Raw genomic sequence first — 17,500 nt, forward strand, 5'->3', positions numbered from 1 at the left:
TACAGCAATAAATGTTCCACAGCAGATGCTAATGCCATGTGTAAACAGTCATCCTCTAAAGTGAAAAGAAATTTTGGCCCCACATGTGTTTTAGGGTCCCATTGTACGAGTGGAAATAGTAAGGAAATGTAAAATTGATATGCACACCATGACATTGGGTTTAGTCTCCTGTGCCTCAGCCTGATGACCATAAATCTGTCCAGGCTGTGAGTGGGGCTGGGGGAGCTAAATGGGCACAATTTGTGAGTGTCACTTTTATGGGATCGCCCCGAGGACAGCGGGGCTGTCGGTCAATGTCAGGTTCAGCACCCAGTGACCCACTGGCTTCCCATCGTGCCTCTCACAAATCAGGGGCAGAATGGAGTTGGAGGAGAGAGCTCTGCTGATTTATTAGGACATCTGTCTGCCTCTAGACAGCCCAGCACTGCCCCTGTGTAGTGCCAGCCATTAGCATAATCCTCGCCATGGAACTTCTTAGAGATTTCAAAGAGGGGAATAAAGTGTTCAAAGGCTGGGCTGAACCAGAAGGGGTTTTTTTTGTAGTGCTCATTACAAGTCTTAGCTTTTTATGCTGACGCCCCATAAAAATAATAATAAAAATAAATAATGTTAAAAATAAATTAATGTTTTTAGTTTTCCACCACCACCAAATTTTCAGAACACATCTGAATGTCTGTTTATAATAAAATAAAGTCACTGCCCCTGCTACTGTTAAAAAACTTCTTAGTATTTTAATTTTTTATTATCCATTTATATTTAACTACACTAGTGTCATCTGCATATAATGTTATCACCTTCATTCTTACAAAGTTAGTCTTCTGAATTCTGTAATGTTAAATGAAAACTTCAATTTTTTTGGCTACTTTTTAAGAAAAGCAGGAATTAAGCACAAACTTTCTGAGTTTTTCCTATAAGGAAGAGTCAATAATCCTATAAGAGTCAATTTTCCTATAAGGAAGAGTCAATATCATAATGCTGTAAGCTACAAATGCCATGATACTTCTTTATATTGTATAGGGAATATAGGAAGTTTTTGAGGTGCAGAACAACTAGTATTGGCATGTGCAAAGGCACTGGTTTTTCGTACCTGAGAGACATTCACCTGAAAAATCAGACAGATCATTATTTCTCCCTTGATCAGAACTAAGGTGAAATAGGTTTCAGTCTATGAAGATTATATTATTCCCTGAATATTTGTTTCTATTTGACTGTGTATTTAAAAGGACTGTCACTGTTCATATGTCTTCAGGGAAAAAAAAAAGAAATATTGCATTAAAAAATTGCTGTGAATGTTGAAAGAATTTTATTGTTGGTATTATTTCATTTCCTCTGTATTAAATGTTATGTTGGATAGGATTTGAGCAGTTACCAAATTTGCTGTAGGCAGCATAGAAACACCCACCAGTGGCAATCCCTGCTCTGCTTAAACCAGACTGACATCTGGGCAACATGAACAGAGAAGGAATAGAAAATCTGGACTATCTAGAGCACTGCAAAATTGTAAACCTGTTTATTTTTGTTTTGAAACTCTCAGTGGCTCATGCTACTATGCTGTTGTTTTAGCTGGGATTTGTGTGCCATTCAATAAAAACATTTATATTCAAGGATATAAGACAATTTCTTAAATTCAGTCCAATTAAAAGAATCTGAAGTAGAGTTAACATCCACTGCCTAGAAACTATAACATGAAGAAACCTGTGCATGTGTGTAACTGCCCTGATTAAAAAGGGCAGGATTCAACTCGTGTGTGCTGCCCTACTTATTTCATGAGGTAAGATTTGGTAGCCTGCAAAGAATTAAAAACTGGAGAATCTGAATACCCAGTCATTCGTGTGAACTCAAAAATGAAAACTACAGATTGCAGTATCTTTTCCAAAATAGCAGCATAAATAAATATGTGTGTGTACAGTACTTGCCTCCATAAATTCCAGCGTTGTTCTTCCAGCTGAGTCACTAAATGCTCTATGTACTTGTTGGAGTCCATATATTCCTAAAGAAAAAGTTATAAAAATATTAGTTTTTCAATGTTCAAAGCATTTGTAAAATTTTGAGTGCAAACCAATCAGAGTCAGTCTATGGAGTCCACTTTGAATTTGCTCCCCAAGTTGTCCCATGTACATAGAAATCACAGGGATGTAAAAATCTAGATTAAATCCACATTTGGATTCATATGTGAACAGGGCAGTAGCCCAATGCACTTTTCAGAGATTATTTGAGGGGAAGACAAGAGGCACTGAGGATACACAAGCAGCACAAATAAATTAGCATACATATAAATTCATATCCCTTTTCCAAGCCCAGAATAATCTTCGCTGGATCCAGACTGAAAAATAACTTCCCAGCAGTGCAGTCACTCTTTTGGTGCACATTTTGTTTACTTTAGATATAAATCAAAGTGAACGGAATATTTGACTCAAATATTTATTTCATGGACAGTATGAAAAATACTATAGCGTGTACCCTATTTGAAAATGAAGCTATAACTCAGCTCCTATATTATTTTCCAGTCCAACTTTTGCAGATGCAATAACTTGCAATATCAGCTATATGAAAGTTCCTGTACTTGTGTCTAGACAGAATTTCTGATAAATAATCTTGACCAGATGAACAATTCGGATTTTTTTTCTATTGAAGCCTATTCTTTAAACTCAATGCAAAGAGATGATGTTTATTCTCAGCAGAGAAATCTGTCAGTAATAGAAATACACCACCTCATTTCCAGGAGGAAGGCAACATCAGTGTTATTTATATCAAATACTTCAGAATGAACCCAGAGAATAACGTGATATAATATGATATATTTGTATGACAGCAGTACCAACACAGTCACATTACTATTATTCTGAAAGCCTATCAGTAATAATATAACTCTCCTGAAATATCTCACCAAAGTAAAAATATGTCTCAAACCTCATACTGCAGGAAATAACAACTATTGGAGTACCACATGGAAAAGAATCCATCTTCACTTTCTGGGAACAAAAGCTCCATTTTTATAACTCCACTGTTTTACCTTTGGGTTCATCACAGAATCACTCTGTGGGGTTCTGGTTTGTATTAGAAGTTGTTTCTTTACTATGATTATTCTTTTGTGTACAAATATGGATTTTTGTTGCAAAGTAGTTGGTTCTTCTAAACCATTTATCTTCATGACCAGGAATCTGAGACAGCCACTGCAGGGGCAGTACATCTTTGTGTCTTTTCAAGGTGAAGATAAACCTTAGCTGATTTTAATGATCATAATTTATATATAAATGTACGTCTTTATTTTTCAGGACAGGAATTGTTCCAAGTCTTCTGTGTTTCTGTCCACAGTAATTATTTTCTTGTTCAGAGAGAGAGAGGGAGAGAGAGGGAGAGTGGTCCTGCAAAGGCACAAAGAAAGGTCCCTTGCCCTGTTCAAACTGCATGGCTTGAAAAGCTTTGGGTATTGTAAAACTTTACATTAAACTTTGTGCTTGCCCCAAGTTTAAATTTCATTCTGACTGCTGTAAGTAGAAACATCTTGTAGATGTTTCTTTCAGAACACATAAAATAATGGAAATCCTGAGAAGCATCATGAACTTCATGGCAATTAAGCAAGAAGTTTCTTCCAAGCTAATTCTAATAAAGTCATTCTGCAATACACATATATTAGAGTTCACAAAAAATAACACTGTAAAATCTATAATGATGATTAGTTGCACTACCAAGTTCTTTAAAACAAGTTTCCTGTTTTGCTTTATATTTTTTACTACAATGAATCTAGCATAAATTAGTATTAATACCTTTACATCTTTTTAATGTAATATTAAACAATATTCCTGATTTATTCATCAGTGCACTTTGCCCTTCAGGCAAAGCTAGGATCAGCAGTTTTATTCTGCATAATTCTACCATGATAATATACAAGCCTCATTCTGAAGCAATTTTTTTAAAAATATTTTCTGAAAATAAGGACAGTGGGGAAAAAGAAAGCACTGTGTTTATCCAATATGACTTCAGCCTTAAAGTTTTCCTGTGACAAATCAGAAACATTATTCTGTTTCTCTTTAAAAACCTGCAGCCTGGGAGTATGTGATCTGTCAGTGTGCAAAAGTGACGTAAAAAAATCAACCATGACTTGATGGTGGCTAGCAGCACCTCCTTTCTTCTGGCACATTCACATGCCAGCTGTGTCCACAGCAGCCATCTGCTCCAGACAAGATCTCTGTCCCCAAGCCCAGGTTTCTGCTCTTTTCTCTCATCAACTCTCCCAGTAAGACGAATTCTGCAATCCCTGGATCAGGACCCAGTGTTATCATTTTGTCAGTGTGAAGCAAATAGCAAACAGTCACTTGAGATTTAGAACAACTTCGTGATTTAGAATAACTTGGCACATTCAGTGAGAGCAGAAAATGTGAGGAAAACCCCAAAGTAATCACACTGGTTTATGGTTGGACTCCATGACCTTAAAGGTCTTTTCCAGCCTAAATGATTCTCTGGCTTTATGCTCAACACAAAAATATACACAATTCATTAAAGCACTTCACAGTGCCCAGTAGATCACATCCAGAAGGGTAATACAAGTGTTTTGTAGCTTCCTTGGAGCTCTGCCATATGAATGTTTGTGCCATGCAGGCTCTGAGGAGCATGGAAAACTGTGGAGTTTGAAAAATCACATGAAGCATCATTTTCTGGTTTAAGGGTAAAAGTCATTGAGGCTGACACTTTGGTACATATTCTAGATACTATGAAGACAGACCAATCAAATGGGAGAGAAAGGCTCTTTTTAAGTAAAGAAAAGTAAAAGCACAGCAGCCCCAGGGTTTCAAAAGGGGGTTACAATTCTTCACGTTCCCCCTAGAACGATGGACACTGAGCATCTGCAGAGCAGGAGGGGGTAAAGCTGTGTAAGGCCAAGTTAATATTTCTGTAATAATGCAGCATTTTTCATCTGAAGTTGGAGACTCCAAATTAGTGTATTTATGTACATTTGGTGATGTTACACAGTGATTGTGCTGGTTGTAGAATTGCCATCCATGCTGTTATTCACTACTGAACTAGACCTCAGCAGCCTGCAGAGTGATGGCTCTGCTTGGAGTCCCACTCCTACCCCCAGCCTTTCCTCACAACTTGCTGGATTACTGAGGAGCTCATGGATTAAAATAAAAAATTAAAAAAAAAAAAAAAATCCCTTTTATAATAATGAGTGAAACCTGTCCTTTCTGAATGAGTTAGCTTCCAGCCATGAGAAATTCACTCCATCTATCCTCCTGTGATGGCATATAACTGCACTGTTTTAAGGAAAAAACCTTCTTTAATATATTTAAATGCAGTAGAAAATCTTTCTGCCATGCGGGAGGAGATGGCATGCAAATGTCACAGCAGCTCATCTAATTTAGAGAGCATTAGAGAATTGCTTTACCCGAATCGTTGCTGATTTGAGTTGAAGCACAACCCTAGAAATATACCTAAATATGGTTTTTTTGACAGAACTAAATATCTCACTTTGCAATGCTTAATTGTTTTGCTAGTTTTTTAGGATTTTATTTTTTTTTCTCTTTGTTAGCTGGACGGCTGTCAGGAAAAAACAGGGAAGAGAAAGGAAATGAAGTGCCTCCACTGAAGCCTGGGATCCACTGCTCGTATTTTGGTTGCTTACTTGGGTATTTGTTCTGGCCTATCCCTGTTGTTGTGCTGGGCAGGGTATCAAAAATTAGCCAGCACACAGAACATTTTCCCATCCATTGTTACAGAGCAAACCCTCAGAGCAACCTTAGGTTCACAGCACAGGAGTCACTTGCTGGAAGCTGGAGGTGATAAATTCAGGCCAAAGAAATAGCACATAGTCTCTGCCTCTCTCAAGGAACTTGCACAGCTTGGTATCAAAGAGACTTTAATGAGCTTAGCGAGATGTGAAAAGGATTAAGGATACCAGCAAATCACTTGATTACGTACTTAATTCAATAGGGCTACTCATGTGCTGCAGGCTCTGCTGTGCTGCACTGGGCAGTGGGGCCAGGGGGTGGGACTGGCCCCTGCTGCAGCAGGGACACCCCAAACCCCAAACCCAAACCCACACACCTCAGCCAGGCATGTGGGGACACGGCCACTGTCCCCTGCTTCAGCAGGGACACCCCAAACCCCAAACCCACACACCTCAGCTGGGCACATGGGGACACGGCCACTGTCCCCTCCTGCAGCAGGGACATCCCAAACCCCAACCCCAAACCCACACACCTCAGCCAGGCACATGGGGACACGGCCACTGTCCCCTGCCACCGCTCTCCTGTCCTGAACAAGCTTCCACAGAAGGGCCTCATGCATGAGCTGTGCAGAGATGGCTGAGCTGTGCAGAAAGCAGGGAAGCTGGGACAGACACTAGGCTGGCACTCATGCTCCTGCAGATCAGTTTTGAAGCAGGGCTGGGAGGTAAATCCTGTTCAGCCCTGCAGAGCCCAAAAAAAGCTTCCCATTCCTCCCTGGCACATCTAATCCCACTCCTGGTTTGGTTAGGACAAACTGTGCAAAGAGCTCTAGCCCACTCTTCCACAGCACTACCCCTGGATTCCCCTAATATTTGTCTTTGGAAGGAGGCAGGAAAGCACCAGCATGGATTCATTCAGGCTCCTGTGCTGCACAGAGGAAGATGTTGGTCACTGGGGAGCAGAGAAAAACTGAATTAACAGCCTGATAAGTGCACAGACAAGTTCCTCTGAGAGTCTGGAGCCATCCAGCCCTGGAGACAGGGAGCTCCATGGAGAGCCCACAGTCATCTGTTGCAGTTTGGGAAGTCACGTTTTCACAGGGAAAGGTTATTAGAAATCAAACAACAACAAAGCTGTCTGCAGCCAAACAGCAGACTGTTGCAATTAGGAAATGATGTTAGCAAAGCAACAAGGGGGACATCTAAGCTGTTACACTGAGTGTGGAGACACAAGTCATTTTTGAAGGATCTTGGAAGAGTGCCCTGGGGTAAAGTTTTAAATCTAGGGAGAGTGACTTCAGAGAATATTATAACTTTTGTAAAGTATTTATTTTTGTTTTCATCCTGCTGCATGAACCTCTGATAGAAAATAGACTTTTTTCCAGCAGCCAAAGAGGATACATCTATATTTATATATATATATGTATTCTTGTCTTGACGATGTTTTTCTTATCCAAAAGCAATATAAGTGAGAATTGAATGAGCTATCTGTTGCACACTAAAAAGAAATCAGATATAAAAAAAAAAATAAACCCCTTTAGGATTAGTACTTTTTCACTCCTTTCAACACCATACCTGGCTAGACTGCTCACCTTTGGTCCTCAATAGAAATGAAAGCTAAACATTGTGGCTTAAAAAAATAATATCTTTTAAAACTGCCATTATTGCTAATTTATTATTTTCCTACCTGATTTCAACATGTGATTATAATTGTCAGTTTCATTAAAAACTCGCATGAAAGTGTACATTGAGAGTCTCTGCAACGAGCAGAAGGCTGGCAAGATCCCTTGTGCACATTACACCATTATGGAAAAAGCAGTAATGATTATTTTAATAAATATGTTGAGCAAATTTCTTAATTGTTCAAAATCACTTAAGCCTCAGTGAACAGTTCATATTACATCTCAGCTGCAGTGATTAAAACTGATTTACCAATTCATCTGAAGCCAGTTGTTTTCATAAAAAATCAGCTGGGTTTTCCTCCTGATGCTGCTTGGCTTCCGCTTTGCACCCTATTAACTGGCACCATCCACAGACAGCAGCAGAGTTTAATAAAGCCTGAAATAGCACCAGCTCGTTAACTGACAGACAGATTCTGCACCCTGTGCTCTCTGAGGACAGGGATAGCTCTCAGAGGAATGCCAGCCAGATCTGCAACTGGCGTACGGAGCCCTGCTGCATTTGGGTTTTTGCCACTTTGTCCCTAAAGGAGTTGAGGCTCTGGGATAACAGTGTGGTTACCCTGCTACTCAGTGACACTGATGGTTGTGTTCTTTCCCCACAGGGAGGAGGATGGGGAGTGAGAATACTGCAGTTTTATGGTGTCTTCCATCAGCTTATAAAACCCTCTGTTTCCAGTAAGGTATTTTCTAGGAGCAAATCTCCTGTCTCAGGCAGGCATGTGCAGGAGAAATGTATAGACCAGATTTTGCAAGAGTTCTTCCCTGGCTTAGCAGACCATAAGCTGGAAGGTGAGGAACAGATTTAGTTGGAACCATCATCACCACCATGCAGATTTCCAGGTGGTTGGCTGGTTTAGGTAGTTGCAAACAAACCAATTTTTATTCTATGCAAATAAGAGGCTATAGAAATTTTGTAATTTCTGCTAAAAATTGAGCAAATTATTCAATTTGGCTGTAGAAGAAAAGTAAACCAGACATTTTGTCCAACAGGCAAATCCATGCTGCTTTTAGCTGATTTTCTTCCCCTGAAAGTATAAATCAGTAAAAGCAGATACAAAGCATTACCTGGAATTTACTAGAATCATCTTGAAATAGAAAAGGATGATATCATAGAAGGAAATTTTGCATTTATTGGTGATCCCCTAAGTCATGGATTTTTTAACACCCATAACAGCTTCACTGAGCAGTACATCAGAGGTACTGTCCCTACAGCATCAACATCAGCTGGGGGTTGTCTTTAATCCGGATGTGGGGCCAAAACCCTCTCCATAAAGGCTGGATATCCACCCAGCTATCCCAAGGATTAAGTGGCTGGATAGGGCCTGACTGTGAGTGGCAGGCAGGGAGCAGGGACTGCAGCAGGTGACAGTGCTGGTGACAGTGCAGAGCATGGGCTGTGCTCACCTGTGCAAGTCCCAGAGGAAGGAAAACACCAAGAACTCTTTGAGCTTCTAAACAACCAAAAAAATCAACAGGACCATTGGACCAGCCAAAGATTTCATCAGGAAATAGGAAAAAGCTGCCTTTTGGCCAGGAAAGAAATGAATATGGACAAGCATGTTGTACCAGAGCACCCTGGCCATGTTTATTGGGCAGGTTTTGGGCTGATCTCCCATTTACTGCAGCTTATGGAAAGTTCTTGTCCTCATTGAGTATAAAACCTCTCTGTAAAGTGAAATAAAAACAAATGGAGAAAGTGAGGCTTAACATAGTGGTACATGTGAGAGCTCTTGGTTGTTGGAAGTTACTGATGACCATGTGTAAGTTAAGGAGATGTCAGAGAGACACAAATGTTTATAGCTCAGCAATTCCACAAATGAAAAGGTGACAGTGCTATTTAAGGCAACAGGAATTTGCCATACAGTTAAAACAGGCATTCAGAGTTTAAAAAAAAAAAAAAAACAGTGCAAGATGTGCAGATTTTATGAGTTTGCTGCTACTCAGTGTGTATATTTACATGAAATAATTAGCTGCAGTCTTGTTTATGTCAAATCCAATTTGCATTAATAAACTTCACCCAGCAAAGACTCTGATGCTGTAAGAAGATGGCCACAAATGTTAGCAGCCTTAAAAATGCTGAGTAAACACTGGAGCATTTAATTAATCAATTTCTGACATTACCAAGTAATTACAAATCCTGAATCATTTCTTCAATGTTTATTATGAATATAAATCAACCACAACACATGGAAGAACTGCTGGTGGGAGGCATTTGACTTCCGTAGACATGTGGGACTTGCATGTGACTCCCACTGTCCAAAGACAGGGAGTTATAACAAGGATAGAAAAACATTCATAGGATCTATTGCAGAGCTGGGAAAATGGAATTCTAAGGTTATTACAGATGTTTGGGATTCACAGATAAAGACACTTCATTCTCTGACTGTATCAGATTTTTTAAGTCACTTGGAATAATCATTGTCATCCATCCAACAACAAATACCTCAAGACCTGAAGTTTTCTCTATTTTTAGTAATTGCTTTGTTATCACTCATTCTCACATTTTTTCTGGCAGCTTCTGATGAGGAACAATGTACATACATATAAGTCAAGCCTATCTTCATATGGTTTTATTTCTACTTACAAAAAACCTAATGAACAGTAGATGCTCATTCATTCAATCATTAAAAGTCAATAGCAAAAATTATAAAATATACACTATATATAATCACAGGATGGCCTGGTTTGGAAAGCACCTTGAAGACCATCTAGTTCCAACAGCCCTGACACCTTTCATGGGACCAAGTGGCTCAGAGCTCCATCCAGCCTGGCCTTGAACACTTCCAGGGACTGGACATCCACAGCCTCTTAATATCAAATCTCAACCTACTCTCAGTTTGAATCCACTTCTCCTTGTTCTGTCACTCCATAATCTTGTAAAAAGTCCATCTCTGTCTTTCTTGTAGCTCATGTATATGAAATATCTAAACATATGTTTAAAAATCCAACACAGTGTTATGGCACATCAATCTGATGATCCCAAAATATGTCCGAACATCAATGAACAAAACAAGGTGAGAAAAGCTTTTGAGGATTTCTAGCCCCTACTCGAAGGAGAAGGGCAACCTGAGGTTTAGCAAAACCCACATTAGCAGCCTTTTAGGTCTGTTATGGATGTAAAGCAGGGAATGTAGAGACAAGTAAGGAGAAGGTGATGTTCAGCACCACAGGCTGGGACTCCTCTTCCAGACAGGTTTGGCTTGCTTTCTCCAACCATCCCTCTTTTGTCCACCTGCCACCATGCTCTGCTCTAGCCCCAAATATTTTCACACAGAGGAGGGAACCACTTATAGCACATTTGGAAAATTAATCTCTCTGTTGACAGCTCTGTTTGCAAAGTCTCGCCTGTGCATATCTATAGTCAAGAAAAAATTGTCTCTGAGTTAATAATGTAGCATTGCTCAGAAAATATCAGAAGCTACTTCCAGCACTCCAACCCTTCCTGGTATGCTGAATTTAGTGGGACTACTTACATCCATCCATCTCATCTGCATGATACATAAACACAAACACACAGAAAAATGACAGAACATGCAAATAAATATGCTCCTAAACATCCCCTGTTCATTTTTCACTAAGTGCACAGAGAAAAAAGAAATTAATCAGAAGCTAACACACAAATTTACCTCTGCATTTTCATAGTTTATTACAAAAAAAGCAGGACCTGTGCTCACAGGGAGCTCTGTCAGTTCATGGTCTGCCTGAAACACATTTATTGTCACTGGCATTACCAAGACTTGCAGCAGGGTCAGCTTTGGGTATTGTCAGATTGTAGAACACAAAGGAGTCTAAGGCATGAATCAGTTATAAACTGTTGCCCAAATCACACTTTTTCTTCAACCCACTAATTTCCATGAAATATCCAAGAAAATAAAAACATTCATTAATGCAACAGGACTGGCCCTGCTTTTAGGTATTTGAAGGTGGGAAAATTTTAAAAAAAGAAAAATCTCTGCAACATGTGATGTATTTTCTTGTAGGTAACTATTCAATTCCATAAGGGAAGAAGCTGGACTATTCTGCAAAGCAGGTTTCTCATAAGGAGCTCACAATTCCTGTGCAGGACAGGCAGGCAGCACGATGGAACCTGACTTTCTGGGTCAGGGGATTAATCATAAGAAGTTTGGCATTTCCTAAGTGGTGTGTAGGCTAGACAGCATCATGTGATCCTGGTTGGAGATAAACTTTTAGTGTGTCAGGGATTTAGTGAAAGTGGATTTAGTGGAAGGAAAATGTTTCACTGTAATGGTAAGCTGTAAGCAGAGGGTTCAGTGAAGTCCCAGAAATGAAATAAGAACTGGAACATTTGTGTCAGCAAACAGCATACAGGCATTCACTGACTTTGTGAAGGCCTGTTAAATACCTAAGCCAAAGCCGTGCCTTTAGTTACAGACACTAATTCCCAGTAAAATCTGGGTGGAACAGAAAGCACAAAAGCACTGCAAGGACAATTCCTTGTTGGGCTGCAGCTCCAACCCTGTCATCCCCACCAATGCTATGAACACTCTCAGCCATGGGTTCCAGGCTGGGATAGTAGCAATTTGCACTGGTAAGATTAAAACCCCATGGGCTGAATGGGAGATGCCCAATGGCACCAGGAGCACTGCTGGGGTGCATTCCCCAGGGTGAATGTGGATGCCAATTTTTGAGTGTATTGTGTAGAGGTAACTGAGCCCAGCACAAAGCCTTTCATAAAATATAAATTGGTAGTTTTTCGTCTTCACTTATGTTGCAAAGAAAAATGCCCCCTTCCCATATATAACAATTGTATTAATAATCACTATTATTTTGTGCTTTTATAAGTGATCTGATGCACTTTTAATGCTTTGTCTCCTGAACACTTGTGATTCCATTATGCCATGTGCAGTAGCTACTAAACAAATATAATGATGCTACTCAATTTAACAAGAATCTATTTCCTTTTCATAAAATTAAAGTGAACCTTTAATTTCATTCAGCGTTATAGAATTCACGGGTACAATGTAGTACCAGTGAAATCAGAGCTGCAATTTAGCTCCTGGTTAAAGCTAATAATTTTTCTGCTGTTGAATATTGCTGCACTGAATTGCAGATCCATCTCAAATGTTATGTGCCTAAAGATATTAGTTACAGTTATTGCAAAGCATTCTGTTTATTCAAATCAGACTGAAACAAATACAAAGTGTAGCATAAAAGGCTGGAAAATATTTGCTTAGATAAATATTCATCGTAGGCTTCTATGCAGGATATATAGGGACAATTCAGATTACATGATAGCTTTTTGTTTTATACACCATCTTGCCAGTTAGCATTCAAAAATGTAACTTTAAAAATGCCTTTAATTTTATGTGTGATATACAAAGTGATATACTTAGCTGTCCATGTTTCTTACACATGAATCTTTCAATCCACAGGGAACTTAATAGGAATTAACAGTGGAAATATAAGCGTAAATCTTTATATTCCTGGTAATATAATTTTGTCGTTAACTGCAGCTTACTGGAAAAGTTCTTTGCAATATTTAACTGAATTACATTTTAAAGATCTTTATCATCATCAACTGGAAAATCTATGGCAACAAGTGATGAGTCCTTTTAGTGTACCTGCTGCTCTGCTGCCAACTTTGTGATGCTTAGACAGTGTTTCTGTCTTGGGAACCAGAGGCAGAGACACAATTTCCTGCAGAAGCCTTGGCTCTCGTTGTTCTCAGACAGAGAGGGCAAATTAAAAAACCCACCACATATCAACCCAGTGCCAAAAAACTTTTTTTTCACGAGGTTTACATCCCAATTCCAGTGTGCAAGGGTGCTATGGTTCAGCTTCAGCTGGAATCATGCTGACCTTGAGGGAATTAACTGAGAGCATGTCAATCCTAAATTAACACAGACGAGATGCAGAAAGTAATCAGGTTTTCCTCTCTACAGTTTATGGGTGATTTTTAGAGTAATTGGACCAAAAGATTTTCAAACATTGTTTTAAAAAAGTGTCATTTGGGGATAGTAATTATTTTACATAAACACTCTGGAATGAACTGGCCTCTTGCTATTATCTAGCATTTGTTAAGCATCTCATGTTTCTGAGTATTCAAAACTAGTGGCAATAATTGATGTACAACAGAAGGGCTGAAATACTGCATCTGAGCTGTGTAGGTGCTCCATGCATGACTCACAGACAGGTAATTGTATGATCTTCTCAGAGCTGATGATTTAGATTAATTTCCATAAGCCTTAGGATATTTGTGTGCATAGTCTAAATCAGAAATACTGAGCTTACATTAAACCACAAGAGAAAAAAAAACTCCAAAACCACTTCAAGAAACTTGAAAAGTTAAGAGAGGTTCCAGCCTAGAAAGTGTGTCTTTCTCTTTCAAATCTGCATCATCTACACCAACATGCCCTTCATAGGTATTATTTTTGAAAGACATGATAAGTGTTGAAGGCTCTGCTGTGCCCCACAGCTCAGGCAGGGCAGGTCTCCCAGATACCCAGTGACAATTGAAGGCATTTCTCAGGTCTCACTCCTCACATAGAGAGGCCCCACCAGGTAAGTGTGGTTTTCAGGTTTTCCAGACATCAAGAGAGCCATAAAACTGAGCTGCTGCCCCCACCGAACCGTGCCTGGGTAATGTTGCGTGGCTTTGCTGTGAGAAGTGCTGAGCATCTGCAGGTCTCATTGGTGCTGCAGAATTAAACTTATTCAGGGGAGAAAAACCAATTTCCAAACTTTAGATACAGCCCTTAATCATTCATTTAAAAAACATTTTCAGAGCCATCAACTTGACAGTATCTAAATGAAAAGACTCTGAAAATCTCTTGTTTTCCAACAGGAAATGTGTTCGGGGATTGGCATTTCACATGTATAGAGAAATTTACAATAATCGTGTCCTGATGACAAGTCTAGGAAAGGATTTACATCTAATAGGAACAATCTAATTTATCTTTCATACAGTAATACCCAGTGGCTATTGTGAAGATTTTATTATGAAGGAAATTAAAGACAACACAAGAAAATTAATGTTTTAAGAGAAAGTCTTATGGTCCATTTAACTCTTCTTTTGACTGTCCACATAACATAATGAGTTAATTTGCTTCTTTTCATATGCTTGAGTGATAGAAATAACACTTTTCATAAATCATTACAAAAGCTCTGAGAAGAAAAGCAAGCTAGTCGGCATAAAGCTTTTGAATTACATCTATATAAATGCATATCATGGGTACTTCTGCAATTTCTCTCTTGAAGAAAAAGGGCTTACACTGAATAACAGCTTTCCTCCTCTTTTCCTTTCCAACATTTTTTAGTTTAGACCAAACACCTCACTATAGAATGGTATAGTTTGTAGTACAGTTTGTAGTACAACAATTCCCTCTTTGTGTGGGACTCAGTGGAAATTTTGTCACAAGTGTCACACCGTCACTGCTTGGATGTGGAGACTGTGGCACACTATGAAAGCAGAGCAGGAAGGTGCCTCAACACCTCAAGATTGAAGATTTGGAGGGAAGCACTCAAAGGTTTTGCAGGTGAGCAGAGCCAATTCTCTTGTCTCATCTCCCTTTCTTCCAAGTACACTTTTTTAACTGAGCCTTGCAAAAGAAAATTATTCCACCCAAAGGGTTTTGTCATAGCAGTGAAGGTGTGAGGGCCTCAAAAGAGAAGGTCTTCATTCACCCGGGATGTGACTCAGGCCCTAAACCTGGCATCCCAAACAGTTCTCCTCCTGTAGCCTCTCCTGATGAGGATGCTCAGAGTAGGATTTCAGACAATGCCTAATCCTGCAGTGTTTACTTAAACAAATATCCCAGGGCTCAGTATGGCCTGGATCTTTCAGTCCGGCCACTTTTTGCCTATGTCACTCCAGTTGAAAGGAGAAGCACAAATCACAAAGGAATCAAAACAACACAGTGTTAGGTGGGGCATTTAAACAGCTAAAGATGTAGATAGGCACCTAACGAGATTTTAATGGGAATGTGCTCATTCTGCTTCCTTGGAGATTTCTAAAATGTCTCTAGACTTTTGGTAAATTTTCAAAACTGTCTCCCCATTCCTTCCTGTGTATCCAACTGCTTTGCTTTTTTTCTTTCTGAGAGGGGGAGGGCAAGGAAGCCCAGCATATAAATTCCTTTCCTTGCATTCATACTGAATAAGGTGAAGAAAAATTTCCTCTGTACATATTTGAAAGACACAATCACTTATGTGGATAGCAGAATTCCCCCTTATATTACTTTGCATTCACGCATCAGATGCCTGGGGCCAGAAGGACATGCTGAACATGAGAGTATCTGTCTAGCCACAAAGTAAATATGGTGCACAGGAGGATTAAGACAAGGCAAACGAGTCTGCTGTTTCAGACTGCAAAACTTTTCAGGCTCTCCTGCAATGCCAAAAAAGTTAAGAATTTCACAGAGATTGTTGGACTGATCTGCATACCAGGGGAAACTGAGTCACTGAACAAGTCCCATTCTCTGAGTCACCCTGGCAAGGCCATGGGCAAAAACAAGACATCCTCAGTCCTTCCAGTCCTTTATCCTGTTTACATCCTAACCTGACATCCAAACCGTGCCAGGTGTGGTTGGGCATCATACTTACACACACATGTACAAAAAAATCAGCTAATTCAAGAAGTGTTCATTTAGTTCAGATCCTGTGACTTAATCTTACAGCCTTGAAAACTGGAGAAGCCCTTTCCATAAGAGAGTCACACAATCAACTCCAGAGACATCTCAGGCACAAGAGATCTTTTGCTGCTTTGGCAGATTGCACTGCCTGTGCTAATATGTGTCAGCTGATCAGTCTCAAGCCATACTGGATCATTTTATCTTTCAAATTTTGATGAAAAAGACCTTTAGATTATTTGTCTCCTAGAATGCCCCTGATTAGAGCTTCTGCTTTCAAATCCAATACTAAATTATAAATCATGGCAGAGTTTTCTGCTTTCCACGAGTCAATAATTATTCATTTAGCCATGATTAGTGCTACATGGGGAAAACTTGTTTAAAAAAGGCAGCATTCAATTCTTAGCAGATATAGTACATCATAAATGTAGCTTGGAGATGGAATAATGTGGAGATATACTATTCTCCTGGGAGATCTAAGGATTTCTTTCACATCTAATTTTTAATTTATAGCACTGATATGCTCTAACTGCTTTATTTAAAAATGGTTATGCACACCAAAGACATGAGGCACATATTAATATCTATCAGGAGGAAATTCTTGAACATGACTGCAAAGTCCAGAATTATTTTCTAACATATAATCTATATGGGACCACTAATTAGTTTCACACTGGTTATTTGTGTGCTCTCAAGGCTTTGGGGAAGTTTGCAAAACAGGTTTCTTTCCAGTGGATATCACTGTCATTCCAATGACACCTGAGTACAAATCTCAGCTGGATTTCACCGTTTTACCACCAAGGTACATCATTCTTTTCATCACCATGTATTAGCTCCCAGAGAGGCAGCCAGATGTGGAGCACAGCTGTACTGCTGTTCATGCCTTTGCCACCCCAGGGTCAGAAGAAAACCTCAGCCTAACAAGGCTGCATGGAGGACTGAGTTGGAAAATGAGCTCCAAGTTTAGGCTCTGTGCAAATAGTAACAGGGAAAGGGGTGCAGGGTGATATAGTCAAGATATGCTACACACAGCAAGGAAAAAGAACACAAAAGAGCTCCCACCATTCTCTGAATTCAGAAATTTTCAGGTAATTATTATTATTAAATAATAAAAGCACGGGACTTGCAGCTCATGAAAAATAAACATAGATCTGTCAATTAATGTTTTAATTTTGTGCACTTAGAGGCTCGCTCATGCCTGCAAACATCTTTCCCAAGACACAACTGGTGACATTTCCCACCTTCTCATCTATTTTCCTCCTGTTGCTCATGTTATGACTAAAAGCAGCAGGCTTATATTTTTCTCAGTGGGAAATATGTCACCTGCTGTTGAAAGGAAAGCAATTATTGTGTCCTCGCTAAATCTTGGGCCTATTTGTGTAGAGCTTTAGAGCTTAAAAATACAAACATCCTGCTCTGTGCCAGTGTAAGTGGTTAGACACTTCAGAATCCCAGCTGGGATCCCCCTGGATGTCACCTTCAGTGCCTGTTAAGCACAGGGAAAGATGCCAAAGCCCAGAGCCTTTCCCATAACTGTGTCTGATCACTGGAAAGCAAAAGTG

General features: G+C 39.5%; 1 protein-coding gene across 5 annotated transcripts in view; it reads right to left on the minus strand.

Moving 5' to 3' along the window:
- NCKAP5 (NCK associated protein 5) overlaps positions 1 to 17,500 on the minus strand; it is a 377,581-nt gene that overhangs the window by 230,813 nt on the left and 129,268 nt on the right. For all 5 annotated transcript variants that reach the window (XM_085067072.1, XM_085067071.1, XM_085067073.1 and 2 more), the window contains one exon: positions 1,917 to 1,990. In XM_085067072.1, coding sequence (XP_084923198.1) covers positions 1,917 to 1,990 — 74 coding nt within the window. The remainder of the gene's footprint in view (positions 1 to 1,916; positions 1,991 to 17,500) is intronic.

The sequence above is a fragment of the Lichenostomus cassidix genome, chromosome 7, assembly GCF_008360975.1.
Source record: "Lichenostomus cassidix isolate B80296 chromosome 7, HeHo_3.0, whole genome shotgun sequence".
Lineage (NCBI taxonomy): Eukaryota > Metazoa > Chordata > Aves > Passeriformes > Meliphagidae > Lichenostomus > Lichenostomus cassidix.